Source organism: Phyllostomus discolor, chromosome 7 (assembly GCF_004126475.2).
Source record: "Phyllostomus discolor isolate MPI-MPIP mPhyDis1 chromosome 7, mPhyDis1.pri.v3, whole genome shotgun sequence".
Classification (NCBI taxonomy): Eukaryota; Metazoa; Chordata; class Mammalia; order Chiroptera; family Phyllostomidae; genus Phyllostomus; species Phyllostomus discolor.
Window position 1 is genome coordinate 117353419 of NC_040909.2, and position 24905 is coordinate 117378323.

General features: G+C 36.3%; 1 protein-coding gene across 4 annotated transcripts in view; it reads right to left on the reverse strand.

Annotated features, from left to right (window-relative positions):
• Nucleotides 1-24905, reverse strand: part of ANGPT1 (angiopoietin 1) — a 229660-nt gene that overhangs the window by 57605 nt on the left and 147150 nt on the right. For 3 of the 4 annotated variants that reach the window (XM_028534009.2, XM_036031352.1, XM_036031351.1), the window contains exons 4-5: nt 22799-23031; nt 3977-4098 (exon numbers count right to left, since the gene is read on the reverse strand). In XM_028534009.2, the coding sequence (XP_028389810.1) occupies nt 3977-4098; nt 22799-23031 (355 nt within the window). The remainder of the gene's footprint in view (nt 1-3976; nt 4099-22798; nt 23032-24905) is intronic. The other variant, XM_028534010.2, reaches the window with a different exon arrangement.

Consider the following 24905-nt stretch of genomic DNA (forward strand, 5'->3'; position numbering starts at 1 on the left):
CACTTGCAACTCTCGCTCTGCCTAAGAGGTGAACAATTCCTGTTAATAGTTCTTCTCAATTGTCTAAATAGCCCACTTTTACTATTGGCCTGTATCCATATCATATATATTTGAACTTTTAGTTTACTTCTGCTTTTATATAGATTCGCCTTGAGTTTCCTACCCTTGCTCACGCTTCTGCAAACATTACAATGAGCAAAACTTTTGCTAAGTATATCCAAAAGTATCCCCAAAGTTTATACTTACAAAGCATAATCTAAACACTCAGGAAGGTGAAAGTCCTGGAGATAAATTTTCTAAGCATTTTTTATAGGGTTGAGAGAATACCAATGATTTATATCAAAATAGAAGAATGAAATGGCTTACAGGGTAAAACAGAGGGAGGTGGCTTATAATAAGAGAATAAATTAACTTTACATAATTTTCTGATAACAAACTCTTTCTTGAGTCACTTGAATAAGTTTATATTAAAAAATTATGGACAGTGCAACTTCAGTTATCACTAATGTAAGTAATTATCATACTTCACCCCCATTAAGATGGCACAGTCTGGAGTTGATTCCTTTGTTACAATTCCTGTACTCAATATTCACTAGCTATGTGATTTGGGCATTATTTTTTTAAAATAGAGATAATGGGAGCACTTATTTAATAGAGTTATTGAACTGATATAAATAAAACTTAGAATAGGACCTGGCAAACTATAAATGATTAATGCATTTTTAACTATTGTAATATTAATCAACTCTTAAATTACATTGGAAAAATTCACACAATATTTGTTCTAATTCCAAGCTATGTGAATATAATAATGGATTTTTAAAGTTTTTTATTTATTGAATTTAGAAAAAGAGAAAGGGAGGGAGGAAGACAGGGAGGAAGGAGAGAGGGAGGGAGGGGGAGAGAGAGATAGATTTGTTGTTCCACTTATTTATGCATTCACTGGTTGATTCTTGTATGAGCCCTGACCAGGAACTGAACTCGCAACCTTGGTATATCAGGACAATGCTTTAAACAACTAAGTTACCCAGCCCAGGCTATAATAATAGATTTAAAACAAAATTTGCTACCTACAAAAATGTGCAGGTATATCAATCTAAAGTATTCATCTGCACAAGAGAACAATATTACTGCTTGAAACAGGATTCATGATCACACAGGGGAACAAATTAAAAAAAAGAATACACATTTAAATCAGGAAGAAATCCAAAGTCTTTCTCCTTTCTCCTCAGTTATCTCCCTTTCTCGCCATATTGCACTATTATTTCCAGTAAAACTAAATCCCATATAGCCCTGACCAGATGGTGAGTAAAGGCCGTGGAGCCATTTCTACAATGATGACATTTGCCTGGTACAGGCCTATACTAATTTCACTGCTCATCTGTTCAGGCTACTGTGTTTTCCTAGGCCCAAATCTCAGAAGTTTAATCCAGAAGATATTTGACATTTGTGGATTTAATATTTCAGATTTTGTGTATTCAGGAAACCTGAAGCTCCATAGTATGCAAAATTCATCAGAGGTGTAAATTTAAATCATGCTCTCCTGGTGAGACCAACATAAGAGTCAGCCCCTGAACCAGTGAACTGAATCCTCCAATCTACTTCTTTATATAAACATTCACTCAAGTTCATAAATTGTTATTCAAGTTTATGAACTATTCAGGATAATGAGTTAAGATGGGCTATTTTTCTTCCTCCCTAAAAGAAGCATGGTTCTGCAAATAGCCTGTGCATCTTTTGTGTCTCAAAGCATTTTGGATCAGGATAGAGTTGTGGTTATACGTGAATTAAAGTTAATGGAATAATCAAAATTATATTTGAATAATGTCTATACCAAGGCCATGTGGTAGTACTAGTGATGGAGTTAAAAAAAATACTAAAAGTGTGAATGTTAATCTAAAAATATTTTTAAATATTTAAATATTTTAATTTAAAATATTATTAAAATATTTTATTTTTATATTCATATATATCACAGAATTATTAAGAGCCTAAAAGGAGAGTCACTTAATATTTTTAGTTGACTTTACTTTTATAATCAAGTTATTTTACAGGGGAGCTGACAATAATCCAGGGGTTCTTTTCAGGTAATGTCAGCAAATCACAGAGTATGTTAGCTCCACTACTATCCCCTGCCCTCTCTCCGCCCTGGGACTTTCTCCCTCCCACCCTCCTGTTATAGAACTACATGCAAGGCCTCTTTTTAGGGTAAATTTTGTCCTAGCAAATGAAAAAAACATCATTGAGTTGCCTTAAACTACGAATCCTTATTGAAATCAGGAGAGAGAGGATGCTGGTAGAGGCTCTCCCTCTTGACAGTTGTGTGGCATCTGACAAACTGGTCTCCAAGACTCATTTCCTTCTCTAATCAAAGAAACTGTACAAACAGGAAGACTAAGTAAGTTAGGCTCACATACAACATACCACATAGAAGTATTAATATCACCAGCGGGCCATTTATTCATTTGTTCATTCATTCATTTCAGCACGTATTCACTGAGGACCTATGATGTGCCAGAAACTATGCTGGGTCCCAAGAAATCAAAGATAAAAAGGTACATACAATGGAATACTACTTGGCCATAAAAAGGAGATCTTGCCATTTGCAATGACATGGATGGATCTTGAGAGTATTATGCTAATTGAAATGTCTCACAGAGAAAAACATCTTATGATTTCACTTATTCATGGAATCTAAAAAAACAAATGAACAAAACTCACAGATACAGGGAACAGATTGGTTATGAGAGGGAAGGGGAGTTGCAGGATGGGAAAATGGGTAGAAGGATCAACCGCATGATGACGGACAGTAAGTAGACACTGAGGCGATAACTTCGTACTATACACAGTTATTGAATTACTATGTTATAATGTTATAACACAACATTATAAACCAACCATACCCTCTTTAAAACAGGAAAACAAAAAATAAAACATTACAAGCCTTGGTCTTGTAGAATCCTGGTACTAGAAAGTCATGCAAATTCATCTAAGGGCCCAGGGAAGGCCTTCCAGGAGAATCTGCACAGCACCCAGAGGAAACAGGGACGTGGTGGGTAGTTTAGGGGCAAAGACAGAAGTTGTTCCATCCTTTGTGAAGCATGGCAAGGGCAGACAGTCTTCCTGGGCCCTTGGGCATCTAGCTAGTGCTTTATGTTAAAGAGCAAGGCTCTCCTCGAGGCTCTCTAAAAAGTCTGCTCCAAACACAGTGTCTCTATCACTACACTTCTACAGTGTGATTATCTGTGTAATTGTCTGTTTTCAGCACACACTAGGAACTGTTTGTTCTCTATTATGTCCCTATCAGGGACTGACAAATGAATGGCACACCCTTAAGATGCATTAAATGAAGGAATGGACTGATGATTTAATGAATAAATAGGGGGAAAGAGTATATAAAAGAAATGTGACAGCAGGAAGATAGTGTTCTCTTACTTCGAAGTTTATTTTGGACCGTGTTCAAAACACTGGTGAATCCTATCCTCCAACACACTCTTTTAGGTAAATATGAAAAGCAAATACTTTCAAGATTATGAGTTAGCATAGAATGTCTTTCTCTCACCCTAATAGAAGCAGTGATTCTGGAAATATGCCCCTAGCTGCCTCTGCACAGCATCTGGACTGTAGGTGATATGTGCCATCTGGGTCCTTGGGACTCTTCCCCATGTGCTTGAGGTACATATGACTTCGACTTGTAATCTGAACAAGGCAAGCATTTATAAGCAATGGGACATCCCAGGAATGAGAAAGAATAAATAAAAAACTTTGTGTGAAAGAGGGATGGTAGGTGCAGGAGTTAGGGGGGTCTGTACAATAGGTTTTCATCTTTTATGACCTGGGAAACAGAGTATCTTTTGAGAGAAAAGAGCTCAGGCATATATATTTTCAGTTTAACAAGCTCACAAATCAATCTGATTATTCAGCAATTCAACAAGGATCTGCTTTACATCTCATAAACAAACACTTCTGGTTTTACCTTTTTGGGTTCTGGCATATTATTAATATAAATAGTGTAGATTCCACTTTTATTAAAACCAGCTTGATATACATCTGCACAGTCTCTAAATGGTTCTTCTTTTTTTCCTCCCTTTAGTAAAACTGCAAAAAAAAAAGATTGCAATATGTGAATAAAAATATCAGTACTGTTAGTACCTAAATGGACTTCAAATATAACTAGGCCAGTCTGCATTTCCTCCAAACAAACATCAGCATTGCATTTACTGAAAGCCCTGCCATAAAGACGACACTAGGTTTTGAGGTGACTCATAAAAGTACAAAGCTGAAGAAAAAAATCTGTGGAGCAATTTTCAACGGAATATTTTTTTATATTTTGCTTAATTTCTTTTATTTTGTTTAAAGGCTTTCCAGAATATCAACTCAACTGACATGACTATGTAATACCCCCAATCAGTATAATTATGTGGATATTCCTACAAAATTTCTAAAAAGCCCTTACTTACATTTCATAGGAAAGTTTTTCAAAGATGCTGAAGCATTTTTGTAAGAAGAAGAGACAAAGATAAGAAATTCAAACATAAAGATACAGTATGGAAATGTAAAACACTAAAGGTAGGTAGCACTGTTTTCCCATGGCTTTAGATTGAAGAGGTCCTAGAAATTTTTAATTAAAAAGACCCCCAGAAAAGAATTGCTGACCCAATTTAACTTTCTGGAAAGACAAGGAAACTGAACTTTGTTTTTTACTTAATGCCCTTTTATTAAACTGTTAGGTAGATGATATATATATATGTAAAAATAAAAGTAAATAAGGTTCAAAATTAAGTTATGTAGGGGAAGATCTCAGAAAAAGCTGGAAGTCAAGTAGAAAATAAATTTAATTAGAGATAGTTTTTACTGAGAACTTTATTTTATTTGCTAAGTTTCATTCATTATTTTCTTATTAATGAGATTAAAATATAAAATGACTTGTTTAGTAGTTTTAGCTAAAGATATGGGAGGTATATTTATAAAAATTTTATGATGTAGTATTTCCTAGTAAATATATATTATTTTAGTAATTGGTTTTATTAAACTTTTTCTAGAATATTAACAACATTTTATCATTTGCCCTTAAAGTCTTGTTATTTACTAAATATCCGTTTTCAATCACTTTGAGTTACAATAGTCTTTTATAATAAAAATATAAAAAATATAAATCAATGCTTTTAAATTGATTTTAAATTCTCTATCAATCTAAAACACTAGCCTGATTTAAATTTAAGATGCATGATGTTACTAGTATGTAGGTAATTAAAAATAAACAGTCCAGTCTTGGTAGAAAGAGAGACTATCTCAATATAAATATTTCAAATTTTCAAAAATACTTAATAATGTTTCAAGAAAATGAAACACCATGTCAGAAAAGTGTTCATGATGAAAATTTAGAATTATTTAACCATATCATGTTGTTTATTACTCATGTCTACACTAATGGTTTGCCTACTTACATTAATAATTATAGTTAAATACCATCATTATGATTACAATATCAACACAGAATAAATAAGTAGAGGACTCATAGGTTATAATAGTGAAGAACTATTGCACAGAATGTATACAAATGGTAACTTTAAAATGAATAGATAAACTCTTACTCAAAAGCCATTGGAAATGTCATTGGGTGTGTCAACAAGTTATATAAAGGTATTATTTTCAAAAACATCAATGCAGGTCATTTGTGCTTGCTTATTTTAAATTAATGGATTGTTATTTTCTAAAATAAAAAGTTTAAAGTTCCAAGTGCTTGTTCTTCTGTTGAAAAGTGGAAAGTACCATAAGTAAGAAGGTTATGAAGAAATACCAACTAAATTTGTGATCTCTTAAGGGGATGAACAACACAGGAAGATGTGGTCAACAGAAGTTCAATGGCAAATCCATTTTTGTTTTGGGGGGTGAAAGATAAAGTCATTTATCTAAGCAGAAAATGCTTCTCCTTCCATATACCACTTCCTGCCCTCCCTTAGTTATACAAGGAGAATACATTCCCTTCCCACTCCTCAGCCACCTCCTCTCCCCTTCTCTTTTCCTCTCCAGGAAGATGTGGGTAAAGAGGCTGTTGTGTGGGAAGAGGGAAGCTATTTCACACACATTTGAAATAACAGAGAAAAATAAAAGTTATTATCTCATTTTTCTGCAAACTACTTGTATAATGATGATGTCCAAATCATGAGTGTAAGTCTTATAATTGGAAAAATGGTTTGAGGATTCTACTATTAATGGTACAACTAGTGCTACGGTTGTACTACAGATTCATTGTTATGGCAACATATCTGATACAGATATTTCATTTTCTAGAAATATAGTTTGGTATTTTTAAAAAATTGAACCAGTTGCATGTTTTTCCCAGAAGAAGTAGTCTTTCTTTCTAAGACAAATTAGATTTCTTGTTCTTATTTAGTTATTAATTAGTAAACATTATGCTTGAAAATTTGATCCAGTCTATACTTTAGAGTATAAAAGCATTTAAAATAAACTTAAAACTTTCATTCACTGCTTATTTTTGATATTTGTATAATATACTAAAGATCAAAGAAGCCTCCTTCTATAAGGGTAGATTAACCTGCATTTTTCTTTCTTTTGTTAATCTATTAAGTGGGGCAGTTATATATATATATATATAGATATATATATATATATATCTATATATATATATATCTGAGGCAAGTATGTGAACTATGTGACAGAGCTGAGTGATTGAATTACAGTAAGTACTCAAGAAATGATAATTATTATTGTTGTTGCTATGCCAAAATAATAACATTATTAAAAACATTATTATAATGTTCTCTTATGGAAGGACACTAGCAAGGTATAGAAAGCCAGTGAGTCCAGTTCGTGGAGTGCTGGATGCTTTGTCATCTATCCTCAAATACAAATACTGTAGTTGACTAAATGCACGACAATCACAATTGTACAATGGACTGGTTACATGTAGGATTAGAACAGGCCTCTCCTGGTCAAAGTTGGCTAATTGACTTATTTTATTCATTGACTCCATCAGGCCATACCATCATGGTTTAAGTCTTAAAAAAAACAAAATGCAGGTAATCTAATCTTTTTACATTATAAGCTTTACCTGAATAGTTAAGGTTAAAGGATTATTTCAGATGAAATGATATATAATGTATATACCAATAGGTTGATTATTGAGGTTTTAGTCCCATAATTTAAATTTGCAAGACTAATTCTTCTCTTTGTTAAGTACTAGAGAATTCTGAAATTCAGTGTTATGACTACATATTATAAAACTGCAGATACAATAAACATTTAAAAATATTTAATGACAAGAACAAAGGTGAATTCACTGAAGCGTATATGCATCAAAAATAAGGATAACTTTTTTTAGGAAATATTGAGATTCAATAAGATGGAAGATGTAAAAAATAAATAAATAAATAACATGAATGGGGTCATTTTAAATGGAGCCAGAGCTGCCAACCCAGAGGAATTGCATGCCATACTTCCCAATGTTTTGGAATGCCAAACAGGGCAAAATAACCTTTGAACTAGTTCCCAAAACTGCTTGTAAAAGTAACAAGAAATCAGGTATTATGGCAATTGTACAATTAACTGGTCACACCACACGCAGGATTAGAACTGGCCTCTCCTTGTCTCATACTCTTATGTTTTCCTCTCTCATTCTTTAATTCTGAATGAGCATGTCTTTCAGTGGGGGTCTAGATTGCATCACTACTCTCAGCCCCTTCCTGGCTGCCATTTTCTTTTTTCCTAACTTTGATCTCAGAGTCAGGCAGTAAAGCACAGTTCTGAAGACATAACACCTGAATGAATAAAAAAAACGTAAAAATAGCTTATTTGAACTATATTTTAAGAGCCAGGAATGCCAGTTCAAAGACTTCCCCTATACCTCTAGCAGCAAACAAAATCATTCTTTTCGCTTGGTCTTATCCGCGCAACAAAATATTCATGATCCGAAGGGAAAGAACAGGGGCACAAGCAGGTGCTTGGCTGTCTTTCACCTGTTGATGTGCAGTCAACAAGCAACCTGAGACCCTGACTCCAGCAGCTATTGATTTTATCAGGCCCTTCCTTTTATTTCCCCAAACAGCTTCAATCCAGATGGCATATCTGCCACCAGGCTGACTTCAGGGGAGGACCATGAACGTTGAGGAAGGGGGTCACTTCAGTTCAGATGAACCCTCAAGAGAAAACTTCCTGGAATGTAGAATTGGTCATTACGAATCTCAGCAGACCTAGCAGAAAACACAGATGGCAATTAGCCTGGCTGCCGGAGACAATGTAAAAAAGTCAAAGCGCTGGAATCCTACTCATATCTTAATAAGATGCTACAAAAAAATCAATTCTTTAAACATCCTTTTTAAATCTTAGATATGGCTAGTCCATATCTCTCCAGTATTTAGGAAACGTCAGAATGAACATGGATCGAGTTATTGATTTAAGGGTCATTCTTGTGGTGCTTTTAGGCCATTGTCATCAAGATCATCGGACTAGGAATTTCCCCTCCATCTGTGGTTTTCAGCATGACAGGTCACTGGAGTTAACTGAGCACATGGGTAATAAAACGGCAGGTCTGACAAGGTGAGAATGAGCTAATGATTGATTGGAATCTGTACACTTGAGACAAGTATGTGGATATTTCATGGGAAGCTCATTTGAAGACACTACCTAGGATTCTAATTTATTTGAAAGGACTTTTAGAAGTGGAAGAAGGTAAACCTTGCATTTAAAGTGTGTGGTAAGATTAAAAGAAGGCCTGTAGGCAATACTCAATATTTTGTGGATAGGTATGAGGGTGAGAGACTTACCAATGATTTCATAAATATATATCACATATGTATAGCTACACGAATACATAAAACCTTTATGCTAAGTTGAAAATTTCAAAATTGATATTTTATCTCATATAAAATATATGCATATAAACCTAAATATCTACGGGTTGATGTGTCAGCATGATTGATTTTAACTGACAAAAATGGCAACAGAATATGGTTTAATCTATTTAATTAATTGAATTGCGGTGACATTGGTTAATAAAATTATATCGGTTTTAAGTGTGCAATTCTGTCATACACCATCTGTACACTGTATTGTGTGCTCACCACCCCAAGTCAGGTTCCTTCCGTCACCATTTACCCCCCTTTAGCTCCCTCCTCCTCCCTTCCCCTTGGTAATCGCCATACTGTTGTGTATCTGTAAGTTGGGGTTTTTGTTTTTGTTTTTTGCTTAATCCCTTCACTGTTTTCACCTAGCTTCCCATCCACTCCACTTTGACAGCTGTCAGTCTGTTCTCTGTATCTCTGAGTCTGTTTCTACTTTGTTTATTTTGTTCATTAGATTCCACAAATAAGTGAAATCATATGTATATATCTACACATGCATTGCTATAACACAGTGTAACACATGATATATTCTATTAGTTAATATTTTAAATCTTAAGTCTTTGGTTAAGTAACAAAAAATTTCCCTTTTAAAAATTTACTGTACTTTTTCCCACAGTCCCCCCAATGCTGATGTAAGGGAACACCTGAACATCATTTACTTGCTGCATTACTATTTTAAATATTTTTAAAAGGACTGTTTTACTCTCATTTAAATTCCTTATGTGTTATTATTTTATAGATAATCTGTAAAATCTTAACTATCCATTATCTTCTTGGTGGAACTATAATAATCACAAGCATAATAAAATTAACTAGTGTTAACTGAACACTGTGTGTGCTCGACTGTCATTTCTCATGCTAGGTAAGTTTCACATGCTGCATTGCATTTAACCCTCATAAATGTGAGGTAGTTTTGTCAATATGTTGTTTTATGTGTAAGGAAACCGAGGCTCAGAGACGTATCTAACCTCACAAAAATTTATAAGTAGTGGAACTCTTTAACTATGAAGCCAAGAATCCTAACTTGTACTTCTTACTTCTGGAGTGAAGTCAAGTCCAAATAGAACTCCAATGGGTCACCTGTCAGAGTCCCCAGCGATACTTATCTCAGCTAACAATGTCACACCCAGGGGCTTGAGTGAACCAGGACGGGCCTCAATTCTGAATGGGTACAGGCTCTTGACACGGAAACAGGAAGTATGGGAGGAGTGACAGGAGGCAGAAATGACAAGGAAGAGGAAAAATGTTGAAATGGAAGAGAGCCACATGTAGCAGAATTGTCTCAGACAGGGGAACTCTCAGCCGAAATGTGAAACAGAACTTTGGAAGCTAACAGGATTAGAAAATAAAAGGTCCTTAGGAAGCCATACTGAATTTCATAATTCCATACCTTGAAAGTTTTGCTAACCAGGATATACCCCATTATTTTAAGGTATTATTTTTACAAGGCTAATTATTTGATTTCCCAGCCTCTGGACTATTAAGAAGAAGGGCTGGAGGTGAGAGGAGTTGGGGGAGGTGAGGGGAGTTGTATTGTATCCTTTCCCAAAGGCATCATGGTATTATGATGCTTATCAAGTCATGCTGATGATAATGTATTTAAAAACTTGATTAAGGCTTTAATTTTATTCAATCTCTTCAAGGAAAAGGAGAAGAAAGGGTAAAAACAATGCAGAAAATTTACCGTCACAATATTTAAAAAATATTTTTTTAATTTTACTACTGAAAGAGATACATTATAATTTTCTGAACAATGTATTACCCATTATGTATAATTATATATATATATATATATATTGAATAATATTGAGATATATGTGTAAGATACATAAACTGACAAATTTGTGTGGACATGCAAAGCACCCTATGGCACACATAGGTGGCTGGCTAAATTTGATGGCACCTACTTTATTGTAGAATAATGAAGGATCAAGTAATTCTTTATATTTCTACTTTAGATTGATTAGTGTATTCGAATAGATTTTCCCATGCTCCTTGAATGTGAAATAACTCAGATAGTCAATGTTCATTACATTTAAAGCAACTAGATTGAAAAAAAACTGACAGTTGAAAGTGAATTTGCACACAACCCTTGCGTAATCAAAGGTTTAATCACTCATTTTCCACAAAACTTATTTGTGTGTTTTTCTTTTGAGCACCCTGAAGGTCAGTTACGAGTGCTAGGTGACCACTGCCATGTATCCAGAAGGTCATTTCATTAACAAAGATATTTCGGGTGTTTCATGTGTGTTAATTTCTCAGGTAATGTTTGCCGGCATGACTGGAATGGATGGATTTTGGACAAAAGATCTCCTCTGCATGTGGGAAAGCTTAGAGGACATCCTTTGTGCCTTATTATGAGGCCAGCTGATTTCAGCAAGAGCCATTAAAAATGGAATGAAAGTCCTTGGGCAGTGAGGTAAAAGCAGAAAGTAGCTGCCGAATGCTCTTGAAAACTGACACACACACAAAAACCTTTCACTTTGAAGTTTTAAATAAATGAAAGCTGGCTGTCACCATAGGTATGGAACTTCGCTGCTTATTCTTGGGGTGAAATATACTTGAAGGGCAGTTCTTAGCTACCAGCTGGGGTTCTATGTGGAGTTCTTCTCTGAACTTAGGGCTTCCCCAGTCACTGTGAATGATACAAAACCAAGAGAAGATGTGGAATGACTAATAAACGTTAGAAAATGTGCAGGTTTGTCTAGGCTGCCAGGCAAATTCCCAAGGTGTGTGGTACTTTTCTGCTGAGCAATCTGACAGCAGTGGTAGGACTAGTACACAGATGTCTTGATTCCTGTTCCTTCTAGGCCATCATGCCCTGCCCTTCAGATGACAAATGACATGGCTGTTCCAAGACACTGGCGAGGAGACCACCCCAAACTAAGTCCTAGTTTTATAGACATGGGCTGGATTAATTATGGTTTATATTTGGTTTAGTTGTGCATTTATAAGAGTATATGAGATTGAAACAACTGGCAAAGCCTTCTGTTGGAGCCAAATCTCTGCTTAAAATTAAAGGTTCAAGTTCACTGTTCTAAAGGAACTCACCCTAGTGATAACAAAATATTCACACCTAAAAATAATTATGAGTTCACGAAAAGACACAATAAAAATTAAGAGATTTGACTTAATTGGTTTTACATTTAATCATTTAACTTCATCATCAATACATTGAAAAGGTAGGTTATTCTTGGTGGGTCCCACACAAACGTGATTTGCTACTGAAGGTGAACCCACTCAGATGTGAACACTGAGCCAGGAGCAGGAAGAGATTCCAGGGTACTTAGAACTAGTTATGATACTGGCATCTTTAGTTGAAAAGCAATGGTGAGTTTCCAGAGACAGCTAAAAATGTGTTTAATCAAGTTTTAAAGGTTCTTTGCAGCTGTCTTGAGAAAAATTTTACGCTAAAAATCATTATTTTGTTTATAGGTACTTAAGCCTAATTATACAGTTGCAACATTTCTCAGGTTTTATTTCTTTTTTTTTTTCTCCTTCTTAAAGCATAGGAAATTTCATGAGGGAGTCACTGCATGGCGGATGTGATGCATATGTACTGAATAATGTTAATAAAATGGGCTTTATTTCTTACTTCCTCTCTGAGTAATTACGCATGTCATTTGACTCAGTGCAAAGTGCCATAGCTTATCTGTAACTAATGTCCAACGTCCCATTACATCCCCGGACTCGGAGAAGATCTGTTGAGTTTGACTTGAGTGTGGATGAGTCCAGGAAATGACTTAGTTGAAATTCTATTCAAAATATTTTGTGCTTCTTTGCTTTAGACAACCGGGCCGTGGAAGCATCGGGGAAGGAGGACTGGAGTTTACTCACAGTAATGTTGGAACATCAGGGCAACACTCTTTTGTGTGGCCTTTCACCCTGGTGACATCCAGGCCCAGCTGGAACCAGGAGATGTCCTTTTTCAGATAGTCTAGTTTCCGAAGCTGAAACTCTAATTCCAAAAGAGAATTAACCACAAAATTTCAAATCTCCCCCGAAAGATGTGGTTTAGAAATAGTTCATGGGAGAGGTCAAGGACTGTAGTATTTTTTATTTTGTTATCATTAGTTTGGCTATTCACTATTCGCACAGTTTTTTTCTACAGAAAGTACAACTTTACAAAAGTCAGATAACATACTCCGTCAAAAAGGAGAAATGTACCATTTCCAAAAATAAACAGTCACTTTCTCCTTAAGCCATTGGGTTTTATGAAAGGAAGTGCTAGAAAGTATGGTTCATTTTAAAGAAATTGTAAATGTTTGACATACAATTTTCTGTCAAGATAAAGCATTTCCCTCATTAAAAGGAAACAAGTGCTCACTGTTGTGTGCAGCAGACGCCTTCCTGTATTTTCATCCTCTTCCTACCGAATGTTACATTGTACATTACACAGTCAATGAAAAACCAAATACTTCGCTCAGTCAATGAAAACGATATTTTCTATTTTTATCAATGTTTACATGAGTGACACTCAAAAACTTTTAATTTCCTCCCCTCGCTTGTGATGTTTGCAGAGTCAATCTTAACTCAAGGGACTTGCAGGAGGAGTTCAAACTATCTTATCCGTTGACTGGATGATTTACTTCACCAACTCAATAGACACTGCACAGGAGGTAAATTCCTTTCAGATGGTAGAATTACTCTGAGAACAGAGTCAAATGTCTCCTCAGTGCTGGGAAGGAAGCAAATGCCTCATTTCCCCTTTTCAGAAAGCTGGAGCCCCGAAAATAACGATCAAACGTTCCATACCACTGCAATCAGCCTCTGGGAAAGACACTAAACCAAGTAACTTAGATCACTTAAGAAATTGTAGTGTCAGTCCGTATGTCTTTCAGATGACATAAAAGAAGTTTTAAAATGAACTTCACGAGAGGGTCCTCATGATGTGAAATTTGAACTTCATCATAGGGTGCAAAGTATATAAACATGCCCATGTCTCAGCATTTATTTTTAAGTTTCTTTTAGCCCTCTCTACCCTGTGTGCCTCCCTAGCCCAAACTATCATCTGTCCTTTCACATTCAAGTTTCCGGGATGTGGATAAACAACATCTTCTACTTTTCCTTCCTCTCACTCATTCTAGCCCTCAACCAGTGCAACTGAGCCATAGACTTCACCCAAACTCTCCCTACAGAAGGTCATCCCAGTTCCAAAATTCAGTTCTCAGTATGTTTTTTTCCTAACTTGACTTTCTGGTCGTTTGCACTTAAAGAGACCTTTCACGAAAGCATTTTTTTTTCCCTGCTATAACACTGCTCACCACTAGCTTTTCTCCCTAATTCTCTCTCTCTCTCTTTTTTTTTTCTTGGACTCTGTTTATCTATCTGTAAAGAACTCCCAATTATCTGTCTTTGATTTTACATTGTTATTATTTTGATAAGGGTCCATAATCTCAGTATGTCAGTTCTCGGAAACTGTACATAAACTTGTGTGGGGGTGCTTGCACGGGGTGGGAAAGAGAGGTAGCTAGTTTTTAGCAGATTCTGAAATGGACCCATAACCTGCAATGATGGAGTCGCTGCTTCACATGCACCTCCAATGGCTTCCTTTGCTGCGGGGCTTCCCCACTTGTCTCCTCTGAGGACACACCCATCTAGTATGGCCATCCAGATTTTGCTCCTGAATTTCACATTCCCACTCCTCTGCCCTACAGGTTTTCATTGTCCCACAGTGACCTCAGTCAATGTGCCCCATGCTAAAGTCATTATCTTTCCCCCTTAAACTTGTTTTTCTTCACACATTGCTGACTTTAGAGAATGTCACCAACCTTCCCTCAGTTACTCAAACTGCAGACTAGGAAGGCATGTTTAACTCTACTTCCAGTAAGTCATTATTTCTTATCGATTCTAATTCTTTGTTCACAAATTCCCTGTCTACCTGCCTTTCCATTCGCCATTATTTGATCCTGACCTCATTATTCCTCTCCTAGGAGAGCCATGTGAGAACCTGATGAAAATCTATACCTCTCTTCCCCATCATAGAAAAGTGTTTAATGTTCTCCATTAAAAGACTCTGCATTCAAATCTCAGCTTGCTAGCAGTGTGATATTTAGAAATTGTTTACTTCTCTGTGCTTAGTTTCCTTATCTGTCATATAAGGTCAGTAATAACACCTAGCTTATAAAGTTGTTATTAGAATTAATTGAGTAAAGATATGCAAAGGCCTCAGAACTTGGCTTGTACTCTCTAACTACTTGCTAATATTTTAATAATGACAAAAAGACCCATCTTATTCCTCTGCTTCCAGCTAGGCAAGTGTCCAACACATTCTTCCTACATTGTGACAGGGGTAAATTTTCTACAATGCAAATGTCACCATTGTCCTTATATATTATTGATAATGACTATGGCTTTAAGGGGAAAAAATGCAACTTCCTTGCTCTCCCTCAGTGTATCTCTCTAACTTTACCTCTCACTGCTCACATACCTTTGATGCTGAGGTCTAGTCTGTGTATCTCCCCAACGCCCACTCTGCTCTCATAACTCCTAGCAAATATCTACATTGTTTGAACTCTGAGTATACTCCGCTTTCTTTATTTTGAAGAATTAGTTATTATCTCCCCATAAAAGCCACATTGCCTATGTTTTAATCCTGGGTCAACCTTTTTCAGCTATGTAACCTTGGGCAAACTACTCAAGTTCCCTGTGAAATTTATAAAATTGGACTAACCATAGCAGTTTCTTCATACTGTTGTTGTAAAGACAAACTAAATGAATACACAAAGCGTAAGCAATGCCTGAATCCTAATAAGCATTTAAAAAAAAATCCTTTAGAAGCCTCTGCAGATGTTGGAATCTGCCCCCATCCTTCTGTCTCTGCCATGATTTTAGTGTTCCTCTCGTGTGTGTTTTGCTAGTGCCCTGGCACCTGGCTTCACCTCTAGCCAACAGTTACAGAATGTAACTGTTTACCTTTCTCCCCACTAAGTTCTAGTTTCATTGAAACCAAAGACTAAACTACATCTTTTCTCTCTTCCCAGTGTTCTCAACAGTATTTGGCATGTTTACGAACTCAGCAAATATTTGGTGAATAAAAATGGATATATATATCCTTATCCCCAGAAGGACATCTGGAACAGAACATTCACTGTCTAACTATTTTTTGAATGAATGGATAAATTTCTGAATCATATCTTGGTATAACAAGAGAATGCTCTGAGCTGATTTGGACAGTAAAAGAATCAGCTCGCATAATTTTATGATGGAGCCTAAATGCCATTTTCTTTTTAAAATTGTTTCTTCTTTTTTAAGTGCTTTGTTAGTAATTAAATTGGTGATCAGATGTCTTCCTTGTGTGTGCTCGACATATACGATGATGTGTTAATCACCTCTGAGCACAGATGAAGGGTGAGTGTTTGACAGTCATTATCCTCCCCCAAAGAAGTCCAAACCGCGTTTCCATGTCATTATCAATTTAAACTATTTAATTCCCACATTTGCTGTGAATTGCCAAAAGCATGAGGCAATGAGCTGAGCTTTGACGCTATGGTAGCACTGAGGGCAATAGGCAATACTTCTTTAATGAGGCAATGTTCCCAAGAATAAGTGTGACCAAATGTCGGCCATCAAAGGTTAGACAGAAATGAATGTTACCGCAAGTCTTACAAAGCAGATGCAATTCAGTTTGAAATGATTTTGTACTGAAGACACTACTATTGCCTGTTCGAAACAAAAAGCAGCAGTTTCGGTGAATTGTTTCAGAAAAAAATATATACATATAAACTGTACTTAGCTTAAATGACATAGATGTTTCAGTAGGAGAAAATCTATAAAACTCAACAAAATACTCCTTGCATGCAAAGATAGATTTATAGTCCCTGGACCAAACACATATTTGAGGAAAGATAAATTTCTAGCCAATACTTCCTAGGAATGCTTTTATTATATAATTTTACTTATAAGCACTGTAGCTAGCATCATATTAAAAACAACTATAAGTTTTGAGCATTTATATTTGCTCAAATATAGCTTAATGAGGGGGACACCTTCTGTGAAATGTGTCCTTAGGACATTTTGTGTGGCCAGCATGCAGTGCACCTACACAAAACTAGATGGTACAGACCACTGTACACTCAGGCTAAGTGGTAGAACCTATGGCTCCTAGGCTGCAAACCTGTACAGCATGCTGCTGTAATGGATACTGCAAGCAACTCTAAGACAATAATAGGTATTCATGTATCTAAACATATCTAAGCACAGAAAAGATACAGTAAAAATATGGTATAAAAGCTTTAAAATGGTACGTCTGTACAGGGCACTTAACTATGAATGGAGCTCACAGGACTGGAAGCTGTTGGGGGCATCAGTGAGTGGTGAGCGAATGTGAAGGCCAAGGACATGACTGTTCACTGCTGTAGACTTTATAAACACTGTGAGCTTCAGCTTTATAGAAAATACTTTTCTTTCTTCAATAGTAAACTAACGTTAGCTTACTATAACTATTTTACTTTATAGACTTTTAAATTTTACCTAACTTTTCAACTCTTTTGTAGTAACCATTGAAAACACAAACCCATTATATAGCTGTAAAAAATATTTTCTTTCTTTACACTCTTATTTTTTTCTATAAGCGTTTTTCTCCCATCTTTTACTTTTAAACTCATTTGTTGAAAATGAGACACAAGCACACCTGTGTCCACACATGGTCGGGATCATCAGTGCCACTTGCTGTCTTCCACCGCCACATCTTGTCTCACTGGAAGCTCTTCAGGGGCCAATGACACGCAGGGAGCTGTCATCTGCATAACAACCATGCCTCCTTCTGGAACACCTCCTGAAGGACCTGCCCAAGGCCCTTCTTGAAGATGTGTCACTCTTTTCAGAAATATGTCTATGGTGGTTTGTTTGATTTGTTTCATTTTTTTTTTCACCATACATTTGCTTAGAAACATATAATGTACAATAAATATTCATTTTTGAATAATAAAAGCATTTTGGTGCTGAGGTCCATTTTTTCAAACTTCTTAAGAAGCTTGTTGAGGCCTGCAAAAGCTTCTGCTAAACCTTGCACTGTGAATTTCTTTGGGGTTCTTCTCCATCTTCTCCTGCAGTTTCCCTCTTCTCTTGCCTATTGCCTGTTCTTTAGTCACTGTATCTCTGGTCCAGTTCCAACAGCTCCTCATTAGCCAAGTCCTCAGGAGCTGCCTCTAGGAGACCCTTGAAGTCATACTCATCCACACCCAGGATAAAGCGTTTGCCATCTCAACCACAGTCTTACTGATTTTTGTAGCCTCCTCATCCATGGCAAATACTTTCCAGTCATGGATGAACCTTTCAAGTGTCCTCTTCCAGATGCCATTCATACACTCTTTGGTGACATCACCACAAGCTCATGCAAGCTTTTTGATGTAGTTGTAACTGTAGTAATCCTTCCACAACTGTATCAGTGTCTTCTCAGGGTCTTCCTCAATGGCATTAGTAGCCTGGGCAAAGGTTCTCCTTACAAGCTGCTACAATTCCTTGAGCCACTGGCTGGATCAAAGAGGTGGTGTTTAGACAGAAAAAAAACACTTTGGGATTGGGATAAAAATCCTCAATAAAAGGAAACACCAATGTCTGGAAACACCAATAATAAACACAGTCTTGAAAAGTATATTATTCTACAAACAGTACTACTCCATTTGGCTGGCATAGCAATTCAAGAGGACATCTTGGAAGAGTAATTGGGTCATGTGTGACTTCTTATGCCCTATAGGACACTGGCAATATATGCTTATTGATATGCTTGAAGGCCCTGGGGTTCTCCCTGTGCCTGATCACAAAGGGTGTCAATTTGTAGCCAGCCGGCAACATTGCCCCCAAGCAAGGCTGTTAGCATAAAACCTAGAATTGGGTTGGCCTCCTTATAAATAAAAGTCCTTTCATACACCCATTTTCAAAATAGGGAAATTTCATCCATATTGAATATTTGCTCTGGCAAGTAATTTTCCTCCACAATCAGCTTATCTGGAGTTTCCAAACATTCTTCAGCTGCCTTCGCATCAGCACTCACAGACTCACCACTCACTTGCTCATTAGGTAATAAATAATGATTCTTGAATGGTTTAAACTACCCAGAGCTAGCAATAAATTCAACATCATAGTCCGGTCCAGCCTTCTCTTTCAACAAACTTGTTGCTTTGGCTGTGATCATTGTGGTGCTTAAAGAGATATGCTTCTGGGTCTGGTCTTCAATCCAGGTCATTAGAAGTTTCTCCATGTCTGATATAGGCCTTTTTTAAGTTTTGTTAGTCTTGTTGCCTTCAATAAAGTGGTAGATCCTTTGATGGCTTCTGTCACTTTATTCTTGTTTTTCAAGGTTGAGGCTATGGTAGAGCAGGATGTGCCTGACTGGTAAAAAGTGAGCACCACGGATTTTCCACTTTAGTAGTCCTTATTCACTATTAAGTTCATTTCTATGTCAGCCATTCAGTGTGGTCTCTTACTGGCAACATTAGCAGTGGATTTTGTATGATTACAGGATATGATAAATAAAACAACATGAGCTTAAATCAAGCACAAAAGAAAAGGATGCAATCAAGAGACTCCATAAACACGTGCTGTATGGGGCTGCTGCTGGCATAACATGACATAGTATTTTATAGCAAACCTTTTCATAAGTAGAAAGAGCACACTCTCAACTAATGATAAAGGGTACAGTATAGTAAATACAAAAACCAGTAGCACTGTTATTTATTGTCATTATCAAGTATTATATAGTGTCATAATTGTATGTGGTATAATATGCTGGCAGCACAGCAGGTTTCTTTACCCAGAATCACCACAAACATGAGTAATGTGTTGTGCTGTGATGATGAGATGGCTACATCACTAGGCAATGGAAATTTTTCAGCTCCATTATAATCTCATATGACCACAGTCATATGGGGTCCATTGTGGACTGAAACATTATTATGCAGCACATAACTAACTGTAGACAGGCACTGTTTATGGATAGACAGTGTTTATACAAACTGTTTTAATTCTTACTACAAGCTCATCAGTTATGTATCATGACTCCACTTTAGAGATAAAACTGAGACTAAAAGAAAATGCTAGGATGACAACAGACATTCTCTAGAGCACTGTATCCAGACATTTTACATGAAAAAAAATACTGATAGATAGTACTTAGTAAATTTGTGTTTAATTGAATCTTGTTAGTTGGAGGGGAAAGAAGTACCTAAAGCCTCTTTGCTTTTATATGCAGTATCTAATTTAATTCTTCCCCCGCCACTGTGAAGTAGACCAATTTTTCTGACTTTATAAATGATGAAACAGCTTCACAAAGGTTAAATTAGTTGCCAAGGACAGAGAAAACTAAAAAAAAATTTCCCTCGTCTTGTATTACATTCAGGTTGTCTCTATAAATAACTGAGTCAACTTTGAACTAGAGGACCCTTAGGGTCAATTAAAATTTTTGATTTTTGGATTAAAAGATAGTTTATGATGTTTTGGGGAAAACTTCCAGAAGGCTCCTATTTGAACCACACTTTGGAAAACTAGTGCATTTGTTGTGGTGTTCTGATTGAGGCATACTTACATATATTTACATTTAAAAGTAGAATATTTACATGTAATCATGATAAATAATAAATCTATTTGATAAAGTTTTGGTCATAAAAGTTTTACTTATATGTTTTAGAAATAGAATAAAATAAAAGTTAATTTTGGTAACTGATATTTAGCCAGTATTATGCTATTAGTCATTTAAAATTTTAAATTTACCATAACTAGGAACAATGGTGTCAGTGAAAATAAAGATATACAGAAAATTAAAATCCTGGCACTTTCCATTTTTGTGTCTCATAAGAGTCCTTAAAGGACCAAATATTTATTTAGAATAATTAAGTGTGGGAGTAGAGAAAAAAGATGAACAGAAAGCAAATAAAACCTATTATTATGGGATCAGAGAACCCACTGGGAAATCAGGCAACATGCCCGCATTAGGACCACAAGTCTTGTAGTTCAATTAGAATTTATTTTAGGATTATATCATTAGGATTATATCATTAAAAATAAAATAAATATTTAGAGGCCTGAAGTATTAGACAATTTCTGTCTCTATTACTATTATTTTTAGTATGTAATATCATAGGATAGATGCAGTAGACATACTTAATTTTCTCATACCCTGAGTGGGTATAATGGGTAGCATCTACCAAAGAGGCATCATAATTGTTCAATAAATGTTTTTCTAATTGAACAGATGTGTGGTTGCCTGATGCTGCATCCAAACTCCAAATCTAGCCAAGAATGTTAATTTTGAAGTAACCCCTCAGCTTCTAAAAGCTTAAAGACACATTTATTAGACAAATGCTTAGAGAAGGAGTGGAGTTATGATAAGTAGGCAGACATACGAGCTCTGTGAGAATCACCAGGGCTTGATGCTTCTAACACCATGAAAAAAACAGAACGACTTAACTCCATGTGCTTTAGGTCTCAGGATGATAAGAGAAATATGTTTTCAATCTTTCCCCAAATGTATTCAGTTCAATATGAGAATAGATATATCTCATATTAATACTTAATTTCTAAATACTCATGAGCTCTATTAAAATTCTCTGGCAAAATCCCACCATGCTTTCCTTCCAGTGGACTCTAACTCAAGGTTTTGGCAGGCTCTGACTCATTAGCAGGTTTTTTCCTTCCCAGTCACATTTCTGAGCACACCCAAATGGAGCTCTGGGAACTCACTGTTTAACAAAGTACCCTTTACAGAGACTATTCAGGGCTTGTTTTGACTATCTAACGGCGATATAACTCAAGGTAACAGAGTTTAGTAGAGAAATGTAAAATGTCTTTAAAACAGGATCACTTAATGTGGAGTTGCCCTCCACAATCATATCTGTACTTGAAAGTATAGAATGGAGCTCATTTTTCACATAGCTCAAGCCCACTATTAAATTAAAGGAGCCTCCACTTTATGTCTAGTGCATGTGCACACTGAACCATTACATGAATGGTCACATAAGCCACACTTAATGACAATCATAACTTTCAGATGTAAGTGGTGTTCTCTTTCACTCATCACCCTTTACCATTCCATCTTCACTCAGAGAAAGGCTGATTAGCAAGCAAAACTACAGTAATGACCTTAAGCTCTCAACTTTGAAGAGCTCTCCTGAGGCCCAGGAGAGGTTCTGCTTGAAGTGGATAAGTACACACTGGGGCACTGATTCAATAATTGTTAGGTGAATGGATAAACAGACGGAAGAAGGCTTTCTAAAGAGACGCACGCCTGCAGTCTTTCCAGTGTTTAAATGGCTCCAGATATTCTAATGATACTAAGATTCTGTATTTCCACTGTCACAAAGACACCCCAGAATACATATGCCCAGGTGCCCTGGTAAGGTCTTTTCCACACTGAACTAAGCATTAGCGATATGGACTTCATTTATAAAGTCTTAATAGGTCTCAATAAAGGCTTCTAATAGCAAAATTTTTCCTCTCATAATAGTTTTTGGGAACTACTATATTTCCTTTTCTTTGTGGGCAACTCTTCCCTCTCCCATCCACAAAAGAAACAATAGTATTAGTTTTTAAATGGGAATCCTCCTGAAACTCTCCCTGTCATTCTGAACTAATCTTTAACAATGGCTAATTCTTGTCCTATACAGCTAAGTATCTGACACCATAACACCAAATATTTGTCTGTGACAGTATCATCAATTTTATCTAAGGCAAAAAAACTACCAAGAAAGAAAGAAGGAACAAGAAGTTTCTTTTAGGAAGATATTGTGAATTCATGAATTCAAACTCATGCAAACACACTCTGAAGTTAAAAATACGAGAAAATTGTTAGTGCAAACTTCATAAAATGCTTCTAAAAATAAAGGTGTTTTGCTTCTTTCACACGGCAATCAATGTAACATAGAAAGTTATGTTCAATATTTACTTGCTTCACATTAAATAAAATATTTACTGTCCCAACGTGAGAAAGAAATTCTTACCACCTTCTTTAGTGAAAAGGTTGACGAGGTTATGCACCGTGTCCGTCAGCTCCAGCTGCTGCTTCTGCAGGACACTGTTGTTGGTGGTCGCTCTGTTCAATTGTTTCCCTAGTTCTTGGATTATATAGGTTTGACGAGTAACCAAGCCTTGGAGAGTCTCTTTCTCTTCCTTCAAGGTGTCCAACTCTTCCTTGTGCTTCCCCTCCAACTCTAAGATTTTATGTTCTAATAAACTATAAGGAAATGAAGATAGGATTTAGTTTTTAAAATGCTACATACAAAATTGTGATTCAACTAGCTCCTGAGTTGATTTAAAGTTAGACATTTCAAGTAGATATTTCACCATGAGAATATTCTGTGAGAGACTCAGGATATGCACACATAATGTATATCCTAGGAGTGTATCTTATATCCAAGGTAGATGACTTGGACCCAAACAATGACAGTCTGGACAAGTATGAACAAAATATCGAAACTATTTTATATGTACTTTGCTTCGTTCATTTGGGATTTTTAAAGCATTAATGGTGATTAAATTTCACAGCAGTTCTGTGGGGTAAAGGAACAGCATTTCAGCACAGAAACCACAAGGCCAGGGAGGGAGCTACATAAAAATCACAATGAATTAGATTTCTAGGGATTTTTGATACCTGGTCCGCTATCCTAACCACTAGCTTACTTTATCTCTCAACCTATGCTTCGCAATGAGGCCTCAAAGCACCACAGGTTCCCAAATCACTGCATAAATGGTTCCAGAAAGGAAGACCACAGGCTGGTCTCACAAAAGGACTTGAGATGCTTTGCTCAGGGTGATGGGAGTCTTCAACCGAGAACCTTCCTTCTCTCAGAGCACTTCAAAGGATACTCCCGTTGCAGACTGCACATTAAAACTGATAGTGAATGCAGAAGCACTCTTGGACCCTAGCAACGGACTGGAAATAAAAAGCATTTACGTTTTATAGAGTGTATAATGTACTGGTATTCCTCAGAGGAAACCCTTATTCACTTTTCTCAGTTCTGTTTTCAGAAGGTTCAACCAGTCGTTGGTTTACAAGGTGCTATTCAAATGTAACACACCAGACTGGGCACTTAATTTACCTTGGAGAAATATAGCACTGGATCATTTCTATAGGTTTTCATAAAAGGGACACTAGGGAGCATTTTAAATTTAATACTTAAATAATAAAGAATAGAGCATGTTTGAAGAGCCAAATTTTCCAATTCCATGTAGTGGGAGATGAGTTGGAATATCTGATTATCTTTTATGCTGATTAAGTGTGAAGAGAGTGCTCATGGGCACTCCAGACCTTTGCCAGCAAATCTGTTCTCCAAGAGAATGTGGCCCAGAATGTGGCAGGAAAGCGGCCTGTTGAACCAAGCCTGAGAAACACCTGGATGCTTCTGAGTAAAAGAGCCCGTTAATTTACACCTTTGGTACCGTGCCCAGATTCACATAGGAACATTTCACAGTGAGACCTGGTAAGGGCAGCTCTGTAACTTGTGCAAGATGAGAAACGCTATGCCTCCATTCTGAGTTGCTTTCATTCTGCAGGACACCAGCAGTGAAAGGAGCTCTGCCCTGACTGATCCTTAAGCAAATTCAATTTGCATAGATTTAGAGTATAGTGATTTGGGGGAGATGTGATGATCCTTAATATCTTTTAAAATGTTTTCTTTGGAAATGAGAAATTTAGACAAGGAAGTCCGAGCAAGATGAAGGACAGTATCTCTAAGGAGTGGTATGATTCGAGACCTTTAGCATTTTCTTCTGTGTCAGTAACTTGCTGCTGGAGAACTTGGTGGTTAAAACACAAACAAAATGAAAAACCTCCTCTATTGGTTAAAAAGTTCATCCCACCCAAGGGTTAAGTGATTAGTGAACTTCTGTGGATGTCAGAAGAGATTTTCTTTGTGCCTTTTAATATTTGGCCTTCAGATCTGAGAATTAACCATAACTGATGCCTAATTCATTCTCAGGTTACTTTTGAATTATTTTTCTTTCCCCTAGGATAATGATAAGATACAAGATGTCCATAATACAGAGTCAGTTGACTTATAAAAACTTGTCTTCTAAATTCAGAAGTTACAGTATATTACCAAGAAACCT